Source organism: Linderina pennispora (assembly GCF_002104995.1).
Source record: "Linderina pennispora strain ATCC 12442 chromosome Unknown DL89scaffold_8, whole genome shotgun sequence".
NCBI classification, from domain to species: Eukaryota; Fungi; Kickxellomycota; class Kickxellomycetes; order Kickxellales; family Kickxellaceae; genus Linderina; species Linderina pennispora.
The window spans coordinates 320,183-338,148 of record NW_024468256.1 but is presented as its reverse complement, the minus strand read 5'-3'; the positions used below and the strand labels follow the sequence as shown (position 1 = coordinate 338,148).

General features: G+C 54.3%; 10 protein-coding genes across 10 annotated transcripts; 6 read left to right on the top strand and 4 right to left on the bottom strand.

Moving 5' to 3' along the window:
• Positions 1-1,282: 1,282 nt before the first annotated feature.
• On the bottom strand, positions 1,283-2,890 carry DL89DRAFT_268092 (serine hydroxymethyltransferase, mitochondrial-like protein). The gene has a single exon (XM_040887790.1). The coding sequence runs from the start codon at positions 2,833-2,835 to the stop codon at positions 1,333-1,335; it is 1,503 nt and encodes a 500-aa protein (XP_040742796.1). The 5' UTR covers positions 2,836-2,890; the 3' UTR covers positions 1,283-1,332.
• A 622-nt stretch (positions 2,891-3,512) lies between these two features.
• DL89DRAFT_268091 (bacterial bifunctional deaminase-reductase) lies at positions 3,513-4,502 on the top strand. The gene has a single exon (XM_040887789.1). It carries the CDS (start codon positions 3,535-3,537, stop codon positions 4,288-4,290), a length of 756 nt encoding a protein of 251 aa, XP_040742795.1. The 5' UTR covers positions 3,513-3,534; the 3' UTR covers positions 4,291-4,502.
• On the bottom strand, positions 4,153-4,544 carry DL89DRAFT_268090 (uncharacterized protein). The gene has a single exon (XM_040887788.1). It carries the CDS (start codon positions 4,533-4,535, stop codon positions 4,326-4,328), a length of 210 nt encoding a protein of 69 aa, XP_040742794.1. The 5' UTR covers positions 4,536-4,544; the 3' UTR covers positions 4,153-4,325.
• Positions 4,545-7,516: 2,972 nt separating this feature from the next.
• On the top strand, positions 7,517-8,992 carry DL89DRAFT_258146 (uncharacterized protein; the record flags this gene model as incomplete). Its single annotated transcript, XM_040885585.1, has 1 exon — positions 7,517-8,992. One exon carries the CDS (start codon positions 7,517-7,519, stop codon positions 8,990-8,992), a length of 1,476 nt encoding a protein of 491 aa, XP_040742793.1.
• Positions 8,993-9,716: 724 nt separating this feature from the next.
• DL89DRAFT_268089 (uncharacterized protein) lies at positions 9,717-10,672 on the top strand. The gene has a single exon (XM_040887787.1). It carries the CDS (start codon positions 9,838-9,840, stop codon positions 10,543-10,545), a length of 708 nt encoding a protein of 235 aa, XP_040742792.1. The 5' UTR covers positions 9,717-9,837; the 3' UTR covers positions 10,546-10,672.
• An 876-nt stretch (positions 10,673-11,548) lies between these two features.
• Positions 11,549-12,229, top strand: DL89DRAFT_293525 (uncharacterized protein; the record flags this gene model as incomplete). Its single annotated transcript, XM_040890399.1, has 1 exon — positions 11,549-12,229. The coding sequence occupies one exon, from the start codon at positions 11,549-11,551 to the stop codon at positions 12,227-12,229; it is 681 nt and encodes a 226-aa protein (XP_040742791.1).
• Positions 12,230-12,398: 169 nt separating this feature from the next.
• Positions 12,399-14,121, top strand: DL89DRAFT_268087 (uncharacterized protein). The gene has a single exon (XM_040887786.1). It carries the CDS (start codon positions 12,446-12,448, stop codon positions 14,081-14,083), a length of 1,638 nt encoding a protein of 545 aa, XP_040742790.1. The 5' UTR covers positions 12,399-12,445; the 3' UTR covers positions 14,084-14,121.
• Positions 14,122-14,137: 16 nt separating this feature from the next.
• Positions 14,138-15,271, bottom strand: DL89DRAFT_323217 (uncharacterized protein; the record flags this gene model as incomplete). The annotated part of the gene is made up of 4 exons (XM_040891378.1): positions 14,138-14,356; positions 14,394-14,759; positions 14,812-15,083; positions 15,115-15,271. The coding sequence occupies 4 exons, from the start codon at positions 15,269-15,271 to the stop codon at positions 14,138-14,140; spliced, it is 1,014 nt and encodes a 337-aa protein (XP_040742789.1).
• Positions 15,272-15,745: 474 nt separating this feature from the next.
• On the top strand, positions 15,746-16,641 carry DL89DRAFT_275105 (ferredoxin reductase-like protein; the record flags this gene model as incomplete). The annotated part of the gene is made up of 2 exons (XM_040889261.1): positions 15,746-16,054; positions 16,105-16,641. 2 exons carry the CDS (start codon positions 15,746-15,748, stop codon positions 16,639-16,641), a joined length of 846 nt encoding a protein of 281 aa, XP_040742788.1.
• A 34-nt stretch (positions 16,642-16,675) lies between these two features.
• DL89DRAFT_268086 (uncharacterized protein) lies at positions 16,676-17,445 on the bottom strand. Its single transcript, XM_040887785.1, has one exon. The coding sequence runs from the start codon at positions 17,267-17,269 to the stop codon at positions 16,790-16,792; it is 480 nt and encodes a 159-aa protein (XP_040742787.1). The 5' UTR covers positions 17,270-17,445; the 3' UTR covers positions 16,676-16,789.
• Positions 17,446-17,966: the final 521 nt, after the last annotated feature.

The window sequence follows — 17,966 nt, the reverse complement described above, 5'->3', positions numbered from 1 at the left end:
CCCCTCCTTCTCCTCATCGTCATCATCCTGCTTCTGCGGCTGAGGAGTGCTGCTGTGCTGAGAGCCGTGCTGGGAACCGGGGGGCGGAGGTCCGCCGTACGGTGAGCCCTGGGGAGGCCCGCCGTGCTGAGAAGGAGGTCCGCCGTATGGAGGTCCCTGAGGAGGCCGCTGGCCGTATTGGCCCTGGGGAGGAGGGCCACCGTACTGCGAGCCATGCTGCGAAGGAGGACCACCATACGGAGGTCCCTGCGGCGGACGCTGTCCATACGGGCCCTGGGGAGGAGGGCCGCCGTACTGCGAGCCATGCTGCGAAGGACTGCCATACGGGGGCCCCTGCTGAGGTGGGCGCTGTCCATACGGGCCTTGGGGAGGTCCCTGAGGGCCGCCATACGGGGGACCCTGAGGCGGACGCTGGTCATACTGACCCTGAGGCGGGCGCTGGCCATACTGGTTCTGCGGGGGACCACCGTACTGCGAGCCATGCTGCGAGGGAGGGCCGCCATACTGGGATCCACCGTACTGAGGAGGGCCACCGTACTGAGAAGGAGGGCCGCCATACTGAGAGCCCTGGGGAGGACCGCCATATTGTGAGCCATGCTGGCCCTGAGGGGGGCCCTGCTGGGGCGGGCGTTGGCCGTACTGCGAGGGCTGGGGCTCGCGCGACCCGCCGTGCTGGCTGTACTGGTCCGGGTTGCTGACAAACAACGGGTCGCCAATCTGCCCGCCACGGCTGCCATCTGGGCGGCCATCGTCATTGCGACGGCTGCCGGAATCCTCGTTGTTGCCCTGGTGGTCGGCTGGGTTGTACCGCGATGGCTGCGGCCCGCCGTAGTTTTCGTTGTAGCTCATGCTTGAATAGAGTAAGTTCCTTGAAAAAGACAAGACGTAGTACAAAAATGCAAGAGAAAAAGAAAAAGGAAAAGAGAGCTGGTGTGAAGCCTTCAGAGATGACGGGATGACGAGGGTGGTGTGGTCGTCATTTATACCCGATTGTCTAGCATGTTCGGAGTTGGAAAATGGCAGACAGCGATGATACGAAATGCCGCAACAGGGTTCAGTTGGGGGAGTTTCTCCTTCACCCCTCATCCCTGCAACTGTGGATACGAGCATGGAGACGGCGGCGGAAAGCGAAGAGCAAAAATGTCCTTTGCATGCGCACAGAAGCTTCCAGATACGCAATGCCAAGAAATGAGCGCCGACCTTGTCTCGTTCAGCTCCGAGTCAACAGCGGCACGAGTTGCCTCAGGATATCGTCGACGCTTCCGTTTCATAAAGGCAAAAAAGAGGCTTTGAAAGACGTGTATTTCTAGAAACTAAAATTAAATCCGCTATCTAGTCCCTGTAGACCATGGTATCAACCGAGAAGCCAACAGCCGGGAAGCTGCGCGAGAAGTCAACAACCTCCTTCTTGAGAGCTGCCAGACCCGGAACCGCATCGACGTCATCGCCCAGGGTGGCCTTGAAGTCGGCGAACTTCTTGGACGACACGTCCTTGCTGACATCCTTGGCAATGATGACGGCCCGGTCGACATACTCGGCGATCTGAGCAAAGTCCTGCTCCTTCAGACCACGGGTGGTCATGGCCGGAGTGCCCATGCGGAGACCGCCAGGGACCATGGCAGAGCGGTCACCCGGAACAGTGTTCTTGTTGGCGGCAATCTTGGCCATCTCCAGGACACGCTCGACGCGCGCGCCATCGATGCCCTTGGAGGCAATCAGGTTGACGAGCAGCAGGTGGGTGTCGGTGCCGTCAGAGACGAGCTTGTAGTCGCGCTCAGCAAAGCCCTTGGCGAAGGCCTGGGCGTTGGACAGCACCTGCTTCTGGTACTGGACGAACTCGGGCGACTGCGCCTGCTTGAGGGCAACGGCCAGGGCAGAGATGGTGTGGTTGTGGGGGCCGCCCTGGTGGCCAGGGAACACGGACATGTTGATCGGGCGCTCCAGGTCGTACAGAGTCTCGACGCCCTTCTTGTTGACACTACGGACGCCCTTGCGGAAGAAGATCATGGCGCCGCGGGGACCACGCAGCGACTTGTGGGTGGTGGTGGTGACGATGTCGGCATAGTCGAATGGCGACTCCAGCACACCAGCAGCGACCAGACCCGAGATATGGGCCATGTCGGCCATCAGGTAGGCGCCAACAGAGTCAGCGATCTTGCGCATGCGCGCATAGTCGATGGTGCGCGCATAGGCGCTGGCTCCAGCAACGATGATCTTGGGACGGAACAGCTTGGCGTTCTTCTCCAGCGCGTCGTAGTCGATCAGGCCAGTCTCCTCGTTGCACTGGTACGGCATGGTCTCAAAGTACACCGACGAGTACGACACACGCTTGGTGGGCGTCTGGAATCCGTGCGACAGATGGCCGCCGTGCGGCAGATCCAGACCCATCAGCCGGTCGTGCGGCTTCAGCAGCGCTCCGTATACGTACAGGTTGGCTGGCGCTCCCGACAGCGACTGCACGTTGACGCCCCACTTGCTGCTGTCCAGATGGAACGTCTCCAGCGCCCGCTTCTGGCACAGCGACTCGGACTGGTCGATGTACTCGTTGCCACCGTAGTAGCGCGCGCCCGGATAGCCCTCCGAGTACTTGTTCTGCATCACTGAGCCCAGAGCATCCATCACTGCGCGCGACGTGAAGTTCTCGCTCGGGATCAGGCAGATACCGGCACGCTGCCGCGCCTTCTCCAGCTCAATGATGTTGTACAGCTCGGGGTCGGCCTGTGACAGCGGCTGGTTCAGCACGCTCTCGCTCGACACGGCAAACTTCGACATGGCTCGCACACTGGCACGCACGGTGTGCTGCGAAGCAAGGCGGCGGGTGGTCTGGAGCATCATTTTTTGCTTGTGTAGGTATAAAACTCTTGAAAACACGAGGTACAGTGGAGGGAAGATGGGTATTTTCTCAAGGCCAGTGGGTGCGCCGGGCCCTCTTCCCTTTTTGTTATCAGCTGGTGGGCCTCTTGGGAATTTTTTTCGTTCACAAGCAGATGTAAATATGCGCTGTCAGTTTTTTTGTTAAAAATTGGCGCGGTGAATTCCTGGTGCGAAAGTGACTGCCAGTCTGCCTCTTTGCCACCGTGCCCATTTCGCTGACGGCGTGTTTAGGCAGCGGGGCGAAAATCCCCCGCTGGACCCGCTGTCCCGCACGATCTCTAAAAAGGCATGGTCCCACTCACAGCCTGTGCTTTTGAAAGTACCGCGCAACCTGCCATTTGCCGGTGATCTAGGACAGATCAGGCGCTTAGGAGCTGCGTGACGTCGGATCGAAGTCCCAGAAATACCCGTGCCTGACCGATTCATTAGGCTGCAAGCTCCAGGCACTGCTTCTACGCAGCGGACTGCGAGAGTCAACAGACTGCTGGGCTGGTGCACCAAACAACCGCATTTTCCGCGTTTATCAGACACAAGGGCGTGGGGCGAAACTAGCATGTCCATACCATATGCTGCTCTGGGCCCATCTAGCAGTACAAAAACACTGAGGTGCTTAGATGTGAGCCCAGCCCTGTCCGCCACCTTACTTGCCTGCCTTCCACGATGACTGATTCATTTGCCCTTGCCAAAGACTTTCTCCAACGCAACCTTGCCAAGTCGCTTCCAGCGCCGGACAATCGGCCAACTGTAACTCTGACCTTCGCGCAGAGCCTCGACGGCAAAATTTCGCGCCCCGGCCGGCAGCTACTTCTCAGCGGCAAGGAATCTATGGCCATGACCCATCGGCTGCGAGCAATCCACGATGGAATACTGGTTGGCATTGGCACGGTCCTGTGCGATAACCCGCGGCTTAATGCACGACTGCTGCCCGCCCCTGAGTGTCATCTGGTAGAGCAGCCGCAGCCGATAGTACTGGACACTCACCTGCGATTCCCACCCACTGCCAATCTGCTGGCCGGGCCCAAGGAGAACCACAGACTGAAGCTACCGTGGATCGTTTGTGGACCTGTATATGATGCTGGCATGAGAGCAAGGTTGGAGGCTGCTGGTGCGCGTGTCATTGTCATTGATAAGGTCGATGGAGCAGGTCGCCCAATGCTGGCTGCCGTGCTCAAGGAGATTTCCAACCTTGGGATCAGTAGTCTGATGGTCGAGGGAGGCGCTCAGATAATTCAGCTCTTCATGACCAGCAGGCTAACCGACCGTCTCATCACAACCACTGCGCCTGTGCTAGTTGGAAGTGGTGGTGTACCAGCTGTTGCAGCAGAAACCATTGATTCTTCATTTGCTATTGAGCCGCTGGAGTATGCGGCCTTTGGGCGCGATATCGTAATGTTTGCAACAACTGCTGCCCAGTAAAGGGCAGTGGCTTTATTTGGGTAACGCCAGTTAACTTAAATACATTTGACCTCTGGGAAGCACGGGCCAACAAGGCAGGCCGGCTGAAGTTCAGCACAGCCCTTGCCAGACGGGCACGGGTTCTTGAGGCACGGGCTGAACAGCTCCGGGGGAGTTGCCTTTAGACGAATAGCAACACCGGATTTGCCCGCAGCATGCCCGGCAAAAGCTAGAGCAGCTACAGAAGCAACAATAGTGAATTTCATATTGAACAGTCAAATGGATAGTGTATGGAAATAATCAAGGCTTTCATTGGTAAGAAAGAAAACAAGGAAGCAGGCCATTAGCCGCTTGCGTAAAACTCGCTGTCCCTACTTTTGCTGCTTCCCACACATGCAGCGTGTATGCCCATATATGCAGCTAATGGTCCAAAAATACTATGGAGCATGTGACGCAAGTGCGTTCGCTGAGGTCATAGAGCAGATGCTGGGAGGCGCTAATCTGGGCGTCCTGATCCCAAATCTCAGACCATGGGGCAGGCCGCATAGACACAGCTAAAAATGCCGCACTCGTAAACTCAATGGCTGTATGCCTATCCTGAGCATGAGCGATGCTGGCCCATAGCTCAGTTGCTAAAAACTGACAAGTAGTCAGGTCTACACAGCCCATCGTTTGCCATGCGCTCAATGTAATTTAGGGTCTCTATTGTCAAAGCATTTTGCCAAGAGAATTCATTTCATCCAGCCTGCAGTTGACATATCCAGCACCCAGCGCTGTCATAATTAGTGGCACTAACTCACCACTTGAATCTCTGCAAAGGAAACTGGCATGGAGCGTGCAGGCTTCCAGATAGACACATATCAGCACCGCGTTTTCTCTCAATTTGGCAATGTAAGTAGCTTTAGTTGATACCTGGGCTGGATCCAAACACCACTTAACTACTGCAACATGCTGTCGCTACAATCGGGCCTGGTCATTTGACTGACAAGGTTTATGGGCTGGTCGTTTAAGTGGTCTTGGGAGGGTGTTGGCTACCTTACAAGGAATGACAAGAGAGCACAGGAGCCTAAGCCTTGACAGATTGGGTGGTTTGTTTGATTTCCCTTGTCATTCTGGTTTCCTCTTTTCAGCAGAAATCAAGGAGCAACAGTTGACGGGTACTGGTTTGTTCTGTGGTGCTGTTTATAAAGCCTGGACCCCCAGTAAACAGGACGGGCATTCATCTAGATCTCCTGAGCCGCTTTTCAGCCCTTGTCTATACCATTCGCACTTACTACACATTTCCAATTCCCAAAACTATACCACCCCTGTTACCTCTACGACATCTACGCTTCACTTACAAGCCATGGACACCTGCCCCTACTGTAACACCAGCTTCGTCTCCAATACTGCTGCCACTGAGCATGTGCGCACTCTACACTTCTTCCCCCCGCTGGAGAACTCGTAGAGCCTGTACACTGCTCTCAATGCTACCAATGCCTCTCCAGCCTACCAACCTGTTGAACAGAATGGACGTTGAGCGCCGACTGGTCCTTCCTTACTACACTGTCGGTCAACGAGCTCAATATAATTTTTCTAAAGGCAAAAAGGTGCAATTCAATTTTGATACAGTCCTAAACTTTCAGAGTTACCTGACCCTCTACCAGCTGGCAGGTGTTGGGAGGTATTGTATATCAATCATCTGCACGCAGCACGTAGAAATGACGCATCCAAATGAGCTACCTGCATAGGCGGTGGGGTGTTATTTGCCTTCTGAATCTGCCCAGGAAACCAGGGATAGAGTCTCCATTTAACAACTAGAGGTTCTCAGAGGCGGACCACTTGGCGCTGCTTCTGTGTCCCACGAAAGGCAGCCCCTGGTTCAGTGTCTGGAGTTGGTTTGTCGTGTCTTCAATGAGGATAGTGCAAAATCTAGTCGGTCTTGATTGTAGTGCGGGGTTGGTTTGTAAGCAATTCCTGCGCAGAGCCAATATAAGCGGGATTCACTGGGATTGTTGGCGGGTGCAAGCTATTTTTGAGGGAACTCGACCAGTGGGGCGCGATTGGAGGCAACTGACCAATATATTTTTCTGATGACAAATATCCCCGACCAGTGGCCCTTGCCGAGCGGACGGGCTGGGCATCGATCACAGATAGGCATAAAAAGGGCAGTCTGCAATCTCCGTCGCCGGACCACCAAATTGCCTTTTATACATTTTACATTTCCCCCACAGCACAACCTTAAAGATCCCCTATCACTATGGATTTCAGAATTCATCGGCCGACAATTCCACAGGCATTCAAGTGCAATGTGTGTGGCGAGTTGTTCTCAAATCTGCTTGCTGCACGTGATCACTTGATTAAAGAGCACTTCTTTCCGCCGCTCTGACCGTTCTGACCGCTTCTCATGCTGTTGCGTAATTGCTCCAGCTCACCAATACCAAGTCGCACTGCTGTTTACATCACAAGTAGAAAATTAGTTAATTGTAATTTAGGTTCAAGGAATTTTCTTTTATGGTTGCTTTATACAATCACTTCCATCATCGTGCAGCGCATTGCCGCTCTGGAACCCAAAGGGGCTGTTCTGCTGGCCTGTGAAGACAAGGCTACCCCAACTCGGTGACACCTCGCGGGGATGTACCTTGCATTATCAATGATGTAATAAAAACAAAGTTGTTTGAACAATTGGTAGTGTGGAACAATAAACTCTCTAGAGTTCAGAATCGATTTGAACCAGGAAAGCATTAAGCAACGATCGCCTGCTATAAATAGTTCATACCGTGCTCATGTGTAGTTGCTCTCACGACCCACACACCGCTTTGTTGAGTAGTCAAATGCACGAGCAGGCGAACATTACGACACATGCATCGTGTATCACACAAATGGGGATAAAATTGTGCTCACAGCTAAGCAAACCGTGGTCCCCAAGCGGTCCGGTGGTTGCAGATCGCAATAGTGTCGCAATCTATCACAGGCAGTGCATGTGTACATTCCCATGAACTCAAACACCAACAAACTCGTGTGGAATCCTCTTCTTTCTGGCCAGTACCGCGGCCGATGGAACCAACGAGTCTCTGCCTATAAAACAGAGGCGTCGAGAGACCCGGCAATGCTAGCAAGTCATCACTCGTTCCACGGTGCTCCGCTCCATTACCCTTCCCCTTCCTCTCTCTTACATTCCTCCTACATCTTAAAGATATAGCCGGTCTATATTCTTGAAGAATTACTCGCATCCTTACGAAACCAAAATAACGCCAGTTACATAATAATGAAGGTTTCCATCGTCCTTTCCACTGTTCTCGCTGTCGCGGCCATGGCCACCCCCATCAACATTGCCAACCAGGCACGCTTTGCGGGCGGCTATTCGACTGTTGCAATTCCCAGCGATTATTATCCCACCGATATCTCCAGCGCTGCTCCGAGCTCGTTCCCCACCCTTGGCTCTAGCTCCGTCCTCGATGAGATCACTACTGCCGCTGACTCCTCTTCAGAGGATGAGTCCTCCATCATCTCGGAGGACGACTCTAGCGACTACTCATCCATTGCGGATTCTTCAGCTGAGGAAAGCACAGCCGCTGAGACCACTGGTGCTGATTCATCAGTTGCTGAGTCAACTCCTGTTGAGACTACCGCTGTTGAGACTACCGCTGTTGAGACCACTGCTGTTGAGACCACCGATGTTAGCGGCATTCCGACCGACTACTCATCTGCTGCTGAGTCGACTCCTGCCGAGACCACCGCTGTCGAGACCACCGCTGTTGAGACCACTGCTGTTGAGACCACCGATGTTGAGTCGACTGTTGCTGAGACCACCGATGTTAGCGGCATCCCGACCGACTACTCATCTGCTGCTGAGTCGACTCCTGCCGAGACCACCGCTGTTGAGACCACCGCTGTTGAGACCACCGCTGTCGAGACCACCGCTGTTGAGACCACCGCTGTTGAGACCACCGATGTTGAGTCGACTGTTGCTGAGACCACCGATGTTAGCGGCATCCCGACCGACTACTCATCTGCTGCTGAGTCGACTCCTGCCGAGACCACCGCTGTTGAGACCACCGCTGTCGAGACCACCGCTGTTGAGACCACCGCTGTCGAGACCACCGCTGTTGAGACCACCGGTGGTGAGTCGACCGCTGTTGAGTCGACCGCTGTTGAATCGACTGTTGCTGAGACCACCGATGTTAGCGGCATCCCGACTGGCTACTCGTCTGCTGCCGAGACCACTGCTATCGAGTCGACTGCCGCTGAGACCACTGCCATTCCTACTGACTACTCGTCTGCTGGGGACTCCAGCTCTGTCCTTGATGATATCACAACGGCTGCTGATTCTTCGGCTGAGGAGACTACCGACGCTACCACTATCCCCACCGACTATCCGACTGTGCTTCCTACCGATATTCCTGCCACCTCGGATGTCGAGCTCAGCGAGCTTGAATCCGACGACGGGTCCAATGATGAGGAGAGCGGTTTCCCTGAGATCGAGCTCCCATCTGGCCTCCCTTCAGATGTCATTGAGCTGATTGAGAGCAAGATTGCCGAGGTCGAGAAGCTTTGCGAGGAACGCCGCAACCGTCACTCCCGCTCCCGCCCTTCGCGCCATAGCCGTCACCCCCACTCTCGCCACTCCCGTTCCCCTCACTCGCATAACAGCCATGGTCGCCCCTCGTACTGGACCAACTTCGGTGTTCCCACTGACAACGTGTACCACGCTAAGCCCACCGGCACTCATGTCAGAGACTAAATCGCATAATGTAGGGCAAAGCCTGTAGGCAGCGTCATGTGTTGACAGCCCCTATTTGTCGCTGTAAACATAAGTATGCTTCCATTTGTTGCTGCAGACCAATGTCATTCAATACAAAACATCTCCAGCGAATGCCAAATTTGGTGCAATCTGCTATACCTTTCACTATGCAGTTGCCATACTATCACTCATTTGTATTCACAACCAGATCCCCTAAAAATAGGACCCGACCACATGCTGATGGGCATAAGGATGGCAATATGGAACACCCGATACTATTCGAGCAATGCCTTCAGCATTGACAGGGCTCCTCGATGCATTCTAGTCTTCCTATACAAACCCAGGTTCACATCAAGCGGCGCCTGTTAGAGTCACTAAGAAGGGAGTGGTCAAGACTCTGCGTGGTGCAAGAACATGCTAATAATAGCTGGCTTCAGCCCCGAACACAACGGCTAGGATTAAATATATAATCCGCACATGATGTAATGCAGACGCATACTGTAGCTGTGTAGGCTATAGTATAGACTAAAGATGATCTGGTGGTAGCAGATCATTGTTGCGTCAGACCCAAGTGCCTACGGACTGCGAATACCGAATTCTAAAAATATCAAGATCTGTGCCCGTATTGTAAGCAGCAGTGCAGACTAGGCACATGAGGTTCAGGCTATAAAACAGAGCCGCCTGGTGGCCTAGCAGCAACTAGATCATAAACTTATCACACAGTCCACACGCATCTTTTCTTTTGCATTTTTCTTTATACACACACATCCGTAAGGCTATAGCTGGACTACTATCCTACCCATCTAGATATCCGCAGACTATCAGGCACGCTCAATATCCGAACAATGAAGACCTCCATCGTTTTTGCTTCTATCTTCGCCACCGCATCTATGGCCAGCCCTGCTGGAGCGTATGGCTATTCCTCCGCCGGGATCCCACCCACTGACACTGGTGTCTACTCAAGCGCAGTGGCATCGAGCAACGTATATACCAATGTTGGCAGCGCAGTTACCACTGCAGCCGAATCGTCTGCATATGCGACTGGTGAGAGTCCCGCCCCTGCGACCTCTACTGGCGCATACACCGATGCTACCAACGTGATCACTACTAGTGATACTTTAGGCCCCGAGGATTCGAGCAATGTCTATACTAGCGTCGCCAGTGCTGCTACTACAGCCGAGCCGTCGGCATATGTGACTGGTGAGAACCCCACCCCTGAGGCCTCTGGCGGCGCATACACCGATGTTGCCAGCGGGGTTACTTCCGCTGGAGGTAGTAGTTATCCAACAGACGGCCCAGCTACATCTGTCGAGGATGACTGCGAGGGAGGTGACACTATTGATCTTCCGTCCAACCTTCCGTCAGATGTGGTTGAGTTGATTCAAAGCAAGATTGACCAGATCAAAAAGAACTGCGGGCATCGGGGGCGCTGCCGTGGACAGCCAAGGCACAGCAGGGCTCATCCGTCGATGACACGGGATTTGAACAACTACAGCCAAGGCAATACTGTCCCCACAGGCGGCGCTTACAACACTTACGAGCCTGTCTACTAGTGAGTCCTGATCTCAGTATACGGTGCATGTTTACAGACTTCAACTGGACTCTGTAGTTTTTCAACGGAATGAGGTCTCACTGCTTTGTAGATGCATTGGCAATAAACTTTTATGAAGACCTCTTTAACTTGAGGGCGATTATGTTTGCAATCCGTCATATGCTCAAAGGTATCCTCGCTTAGTCTGCCTGCTTGTATGCAGAATGCAGAATGCAGAATCCAAACTTCAGACTTGCCTTTCACTTCCTCCAGTTTTGGAGCGCATTTCGCTTCTGCCTAGCCCCTCAATCCAAAAATGTATGCGCCGCTAGCAGTGTTCACACTTGGCATTTCTCATAAAAATAAAAGAGAGAGAGAGCAGAATACAGCGGCGTGGAGATCGGCTCACCGAAAATCGTCTCTATTGCATCACTCTTGGCAGAACTGGAAGGCACACGTTCCTACACATAAATGAGGCAAGCCAAAGCAGCGATCGTCGTCCAGGTGCCTCCAGGTGGGTCCATGTGGTCGTTTGGACGACGAACCAGCCTCGTGGAGCACACTAAAGTAGATAGAAGCTGTATTGCATAAGCGGCTTTGCAGTTTGCGATAGGAGCGCTGTAAGAATGGTGGTTTTTGCCAAGAAACCGTAAACAGAGAGGATCATTTGTAGTGCTAACGGTCTGGGACAGGTCCAGCAGGCCGGTGATTTCTGCAATGTCAGTTTGCCAGGTATGTTTAATTTGCATACACTTGCTGGCAACCTTTAGTACAGACACTCCTAAGGAATTGGCACTCGACCATGCCTTACCTGTGTGTTTGCATCCATCGTGCTAGCGAATATAAAATGGCTCTCTGGTGATAGCAGAATGTTGGAAAACCCAACACTCATTCCTTTAGTGATTCCCTACATCTCACCAATTTTACGTTTCCCCGTTCATTTCAAAATATAGCTGGTCTATATTTTTACAAATAGCTGCATTTCTACCAACCCTCTTCCAATCGCCGATACATTTACAACTAAAATGAAGGCCTCCATCATTTTCGCCTCAGTTTTTGCCGCCGCCTCTGTTGCTAGTCCGATCGGCTGGTTCAATTCTGGCCGTTCAGCCAGCGTGTTCCCCAGCGTGTTCTCTGCTGGTCAGCCTACTGGTCTCCCCAGTGGTTTCCCTACTGTCCTCGGTGATCTCGACCATCTGCAGTTCAGCAGCTCTGAGAATGACGAGCACTACCCCTACAGCGGAAACGGCAAGCGCCGTGGCAGCCACCATGGCCACCACAGCCCCCATGGCTGCCACAGCCATAACCATAGCGACTCTGAGGAATCCTCCGAAGATGGTGAGCACCACAGCCGTGTCTCCGCTAGTCAGCTCCATCAGGGTGGTAAGTACGGCTTCGATGTCCATGCTGGTCCCACTGGTTCCCACGGCAAGGGTGGCAAGCACCATACCCGGCTTAGCAAGAGCGGTGAGGAGAGCAACCTTGAGGATGATGAGGAGTTTAGTGGATCTGAGCACTGCAGCAGCCCCCGTGGCCACTATGGTCACCATGGTCGCCACAGCAAGAGCGGTGAGGAGAGTGGTGGCGAGGAACACAGCCGCCCCGTCCGTAGCAAGAGCGGTCGCCCGAGTCACTCGCGTACGCATAGCCGTCCGACTGCCGATGCTAGCGATGCTGCTCCCTCACCCGTCCCCACATCCGCTTAGACGGTGTTCAACTTCGTAGATATGCTTTGTCAGCCAGTCTCGACATCCAAATAGAGCATTGCGGTTCATTAATTTTTACCGACCACAGACTGCGGCTATTTTCTAGCTGCATTAATAATAGCCCGCAAGATTTAAATGCTGCACCTATCTCTAGTCTCCTTTCATCAATCTTTGCTCCGATATCCCTACCGCTATTATTTGTACTTTACCAAAAACATGTCTTCTCGAATTACTCAGGTTGAAGGCTGCGAATTCAGCACGGAGGAGCTGCAGCAGTACCATCAGTACTACAGGTTTGAGTGGAACACGGTGAGCCTCGAGCAGGCCTCATTAACCGAGCGCATGGCCTACTTCACCTCCACAGTTGACACCACCATTGACCCTGGACGGCTGCGTGCTTGGCTTCGTACCATGGGGATCATCGATGAGACAGAAAAGTCGGACCAGCACAAGCTGTATGATCGATTCGAAGCATACGACTTTTCGACTGCACCTGGATTCAATGCGATGCTGGGCGACGTATATGATACTGACGGTGTGAGCAAGCATGAACTCGATACACGTATGACACGGGCTAAGGCAAAGTACTACAACGAGAATGTTGAGAAACTCGATTACCAGGCGTATGTTGATTTCAAGGAGGCGACAAAGCCCAAGCCGGTCTGTCCGTACCAGCACCTGTGGGATGAGGACAAGGCACCTGGGTCAGCCAACACCAAAAACTTCGCCAACGTCAAGATTATCGATATTGCTGACTTCGTTGACAACGGCGCAACAGTGAGGCTCTCTGCGGCAGTGCTGGGCAGGATTCATGACGAAGCTAAAGAGGCATACCAGGACCAGTACTATGCGCTGGCTATTGTGCGCAGCAGCCTTGGGTCTGATTCTGACGGCACGCCTGTATTCCTGCCTGCGCTTGGGCCAGGCGAGGATGGCTCCGCAGCCTTGAAGGCGGCTATTGCCCTGCAGATTGAGCTGCGCAGGATCAACGGCGCCAAGCCAGTGGTTGTGTTTGCTAGCGGGTCTGTCGATGCCAGCGTCCTGGGCATAGTCCTGTCAACGGCCGAGCTGATCACAACCGAGTACTTCTCGACAAGGCTGTTCCCCGAGAACGTAGCTGATGAGGGCTCAGCAGTGGTTCCGGCGCTTTTTGACTGGGCACACCTGGCGGCAGAGCAGGGCACGGTGGAGTACATTCTGTGTCGTCCGGATCTAGTGCTCCGCAGCAGTGAGCTGGCGGCGCTTGGATTGAGCCATGGATTCATTGCCCACCGGAAACTGGAGGGAGCCATGGAGCGCATTCTGATGGCAGCGTCCTGCCCGCCACCGCACACTCGCGGTGCCTTGCGCAAGGCATACGTAGTAGAGTCCTCGTATCCTGGCCCGTCCAAGGTGCAGGTATGGAGACGCGAGATCGCCGAGTACTTTGCCCCACTGGCCAGTGGATCCAAGAGCGTTGACGACTTGATTTGCGAGCTGACGGCGCTCAACAAGCCATGGGCAGAGCAGTACGTGGCATTTGCGGCTTCTGAAAAGGGCAGGGAGCTGGTCCAGTTGCGAATCGCAGCACTACAGCGCGCGCGTACGCTCGAGTTCTCCAGTGCACTGGAGATTGAATTCAACGCTGCACAAGCGTGGCTCTGGGGTGATAATGCCACCGCGCTTGAGATCAAGACGCCGCTCAGCACCATCCTCGCCGAACTGCCCAAGCCAGCAAAGGCTGAGGACACCAATCCACTGGAGGTTGAGATCCCTGGCGAATGCCCCTTTGCACAGATGTACCGGCGCAACCCGGAGCGCTTCAAGCACATCGATCTCAAGTCTATCGAGTCGCACAGCCCTCTCAGCCTGTAGATGTCTTAACATGTGGTATTACTTTTGAAATGGAGCCCCAGAAAAACGTCAGGTTTATAAAGCCGAGATGCGTTCATTAAGCTTGGCAATGCGGTCGTCCAGGTACTTGACATTTTCCTTCAGTGTGCTGGTGTTCTCGGAGATCGAGTCGCGCAGACTACTAGCGATTTCCTTGACAGTCGACAGCTCCTCGGTCATGCTGCCTTGCTCCTTCTCGATCTTCCCGATGCGCGCGACTGCCTCGGATGCCTCGACGTGCAGGGTCGCCAGCGACTGGAGCCGCTGTGCCGTGGCCGGTGCCTAGCTCGACAAGTGAGTCAATGTTGGAGAACTTCTCGTACAGCTCATCAATGCGCTTCACCGCATTGGCATCCAGGCCCGCGCTGCGCTCGCCCTCAGCTGCCTTAATCGCCTGCGTCTGCGCATGATCCAGCCGGTCAAAATCTATCAGCGCCTGCTTGACGCGCCTCTGGATACCCTCAATGCGCTGCGGGTCCGCAATCACATCCAGCTGCTGCCGCAGGCGCGCTACAGCGTCAACCAGCGCTGGGCCCGTCGCCGAATCCTTTGCGCCCAGTGTCTTTTCCAGTGCCGCAATCCGCTTCTCCATAACCGCCACGTCCTGGCCGCCGACTGCCCGCACCGGTCGCTTAGCCGGGGCTTCTGGAGCGCTCTCCTAGCTGATCCCATATGGCGCGTGCCTGGCTAGATCCTCCCTCAGCCTTGACAGAGAGCTGGCCCAGCTCTTCCTGCAGCCCACTGGCCAGCTGCATCAGAGCAACAGCCTTCTTCTCCTGCTTCCCGTTCCCATCCTGCTCCAGCTGCGCACGCAGCTCCTGCGTCTCAAACACCAGCCGCCGCAGCCTCTGTTCGGGCGTCTCGCTCAGTGCCGACTGCGACGATACCTCCAGGTCGCCAGACAGCGACTCCAGCTGCAGGGTGCGCAGGAGCGAGCTCTGGTACTTTTTCAGTGCTGTTGCACTATCCACATCGCCAGACGCTAGGCGGAAGCGTGCCGCAGCATTGTTGACAGGAAACCGCCGAGGTCGAGATATCCTCGGACACCGGCACCTCGGGCTCGTCCAAATTCATCTCATCTTGCGGCACATCAGGAGTCTCATACACGTCCGGCTGCTCGCGGTCAATGTCAGGTAAATTGGCGTACTTTGAGGCAGTGCTGGTTGACATGGCAAAGAGGAAAAAGAAAGAAGTACAAGTATGAAAGTAGATAAAAATATGTGGTTCAGAGAAATAACAACAAAACATCCCAGTCAAAACACGCTGCTGTGCTGGTGACGATGAGCCGCCAAAGTAATCAGCAGCGCTGATCCGGTTTGCAGCTGCAAATTATTGTCCAGCGGCGCTTATCTTGCTGGGCGCTTTCTAGACGACTTTTGCGATCCAGCTCTTCTCTACACCCTATCAGCCCTTCAAACTCTGCCGTATGCTTCGCTCTCTTTTGTCCACACGGGTGGGTTTCCCCGCCATGGCCCGCAGGGCAACTATGCGGTCTATGGTGGTGAGCAGTCGCCGGTTCGTTGCATCAGCACCCAGAGATCAGCCAACAAACCACGAGGAGAAGCCAGTTAAACCCGAGGAGAAGCCAAAGACAGAATACGGAATAATGGCGACAAGCCGCCCGGTACATACACGATTTGGGCCATGGAGGCGATTGGAGCGACGTGTGCTCTCCTGTATGGTCTGAACCGCTTTACTGACGTGCTGAAGCCAGAAGTGAAAGAGTGCCTGACGCCCACCGCATACACGCCTTTCACACTGCTCGAAAAAGAGAAGCTGACCCACGACACTATGCGGTTCCGGTTCCGCATCAACCGTCCGCGACATGATGGAGAGCGCGAGCACACTGTCGACGAAATCATTCAGTCGGGCGCCTGGGCCATCGACGTCAAGGACCACATGGTACAAACGTACCGCACATACACGCCTGTTGATATGCACATGGATGGCGAAGTCGATGAGGAAACTGCCTCACGCACGGGTACGTTGACCTGGTCGTCAAGCGGTATCCCCGCGGTAGCTTGTCGCGGTTCCTGCATGGGACACGGGTTGGAGACCAGGTCGAGATGCGCGGACCGATCCTGACCATGCCGTATAAGCCTGGCCAGCATAAGCATATATACATGGTTGCTGGTGGGACAGGCATTGCACCCATGTACCAGCTTATTGACCGGGTCTTGAAGAACCCGGAGGACAAGGACACGAAGATTTCGCTGCTGTATGGATCACGGACAGAAAAGGACATAATATATCGGGAACAGCTGGACAAGATGGCGATTGAGCACAAGGACAGGCTCGACATTTGGTACATGGTCGACCAGGGCCCAACTGAGTTACCTCTTGTTGGATATCCGACTCCGCAGCTGCTCAGGGACTTTACCAAGGGGTTCACCGGGGGCAAGGATATCGTGCTGGTCAGCGGCCCGGACCCAATGATGAAGTGTGTCAGTGGATTGAGGCCAATTGGACCGAGCCAAGGGCCGCTATCTGGGATTCTACGCGAGCTGGGGTTCCGGCAACGGGATGTATTCAAGTTCTAATTACAACAGCAATATTGCAAGCAGATATTCACCCTAGAGGTGTGCAAATGTACATCATGCCCGACATGACCAGCCGTGTAGTAGTGTCTGAAGATGTCCGAGCCGAAGGGGACTGAGCCGAGCCTGCTTACATTGGCTGCCAAAAGAACTAGATCATGAATCGGTCTGTTTCCTGCTCTTCTCCTCGTACATTCCTTTTTCCAAATTCCCTCAGTACGCCTGCCAATTTCACGTAAATGCAACGGCTATCGCGGGCACTGGTACCAGCAACGAGTGTGCATGGGCGGATCGCATCCATAGCTGCCGCTAACCGATCACCGCTCGCAAAGAGCATCGTGCGAGGGACTGCGAAGACGCGGCTGACAAAGCTGCACGTCAAGCAGAAAGTAGCTTGGGCCCATGCACAGCCCGTATATCTGACATACACGCAGTTTCTGACGCACGCACTAGCCATACGCTCGATTGGTAGGCTGCACACGGTGCTGAAGCGGATGCTTGACGATAGCGTGCGGCAGATGAAGCCAACCGGAGTATCGGCTGAGCTGCTTGATAAATGTGCACATCGACTGGTCAGGCTGTTCATAGGAGCAAAAGGGCGGCATAAGGAGATAGGCGATACAGCAGGCATCATAGAAGAGATTGCGTGGCGGACCGGACACCCGACAGACAATACGCTGTGGAGTTTGCTTCGCTTTCTGGCGTACAGAGCAGGGGCCAGCGTTGATAAGTATGCGTCTGAACTGCGGCCTCTTCGGTTTGCGGAGGCTGACGTTGATCTACTGCTTGAAGTGGTTCAGTCACCTAGGTCTATTGGTCGGGAGATGCTTGTTGACTTGCACAAAAGGTCTGCAGAGGTGGTGCAAGCAAGCCCACGGGTTGCAACTGCATTCTACATTGCGGCGATGCGCGAAGAGGAGACCGTCATTCCGTATGGCATCCGGGCATCGCTAGCGCGATCCCATGACGCAACTGCTCAGGCAAATGGATCACCTGCGCCTGGTGCTAGCCAGTGGCAGACACTGCTTGCTCTGGCTCACCTTCTAATTGCGCAGGGCCAGCATGCCAAAGCCCGCAACTTGGTTGGCCTCGCGTCGCATATGTCGACCAGCGCAGAGTGGCCACTTACTGCTCTTCCAGCCATTATCGCGGAAATACTCGCGACTGGCAGGGATTCTGATGCTCTGGAATTGGTCCGGTCAATCGCAACGAGAAACTACGCGCAATACGTGTCGCTGGCAGGCAAACTGCTAGCGTTTCGACAGCCCAATGTCATGGTGTCACTTTTAGCAGACGAGCTCGAGATCAGACTGCAGACACATACGCCT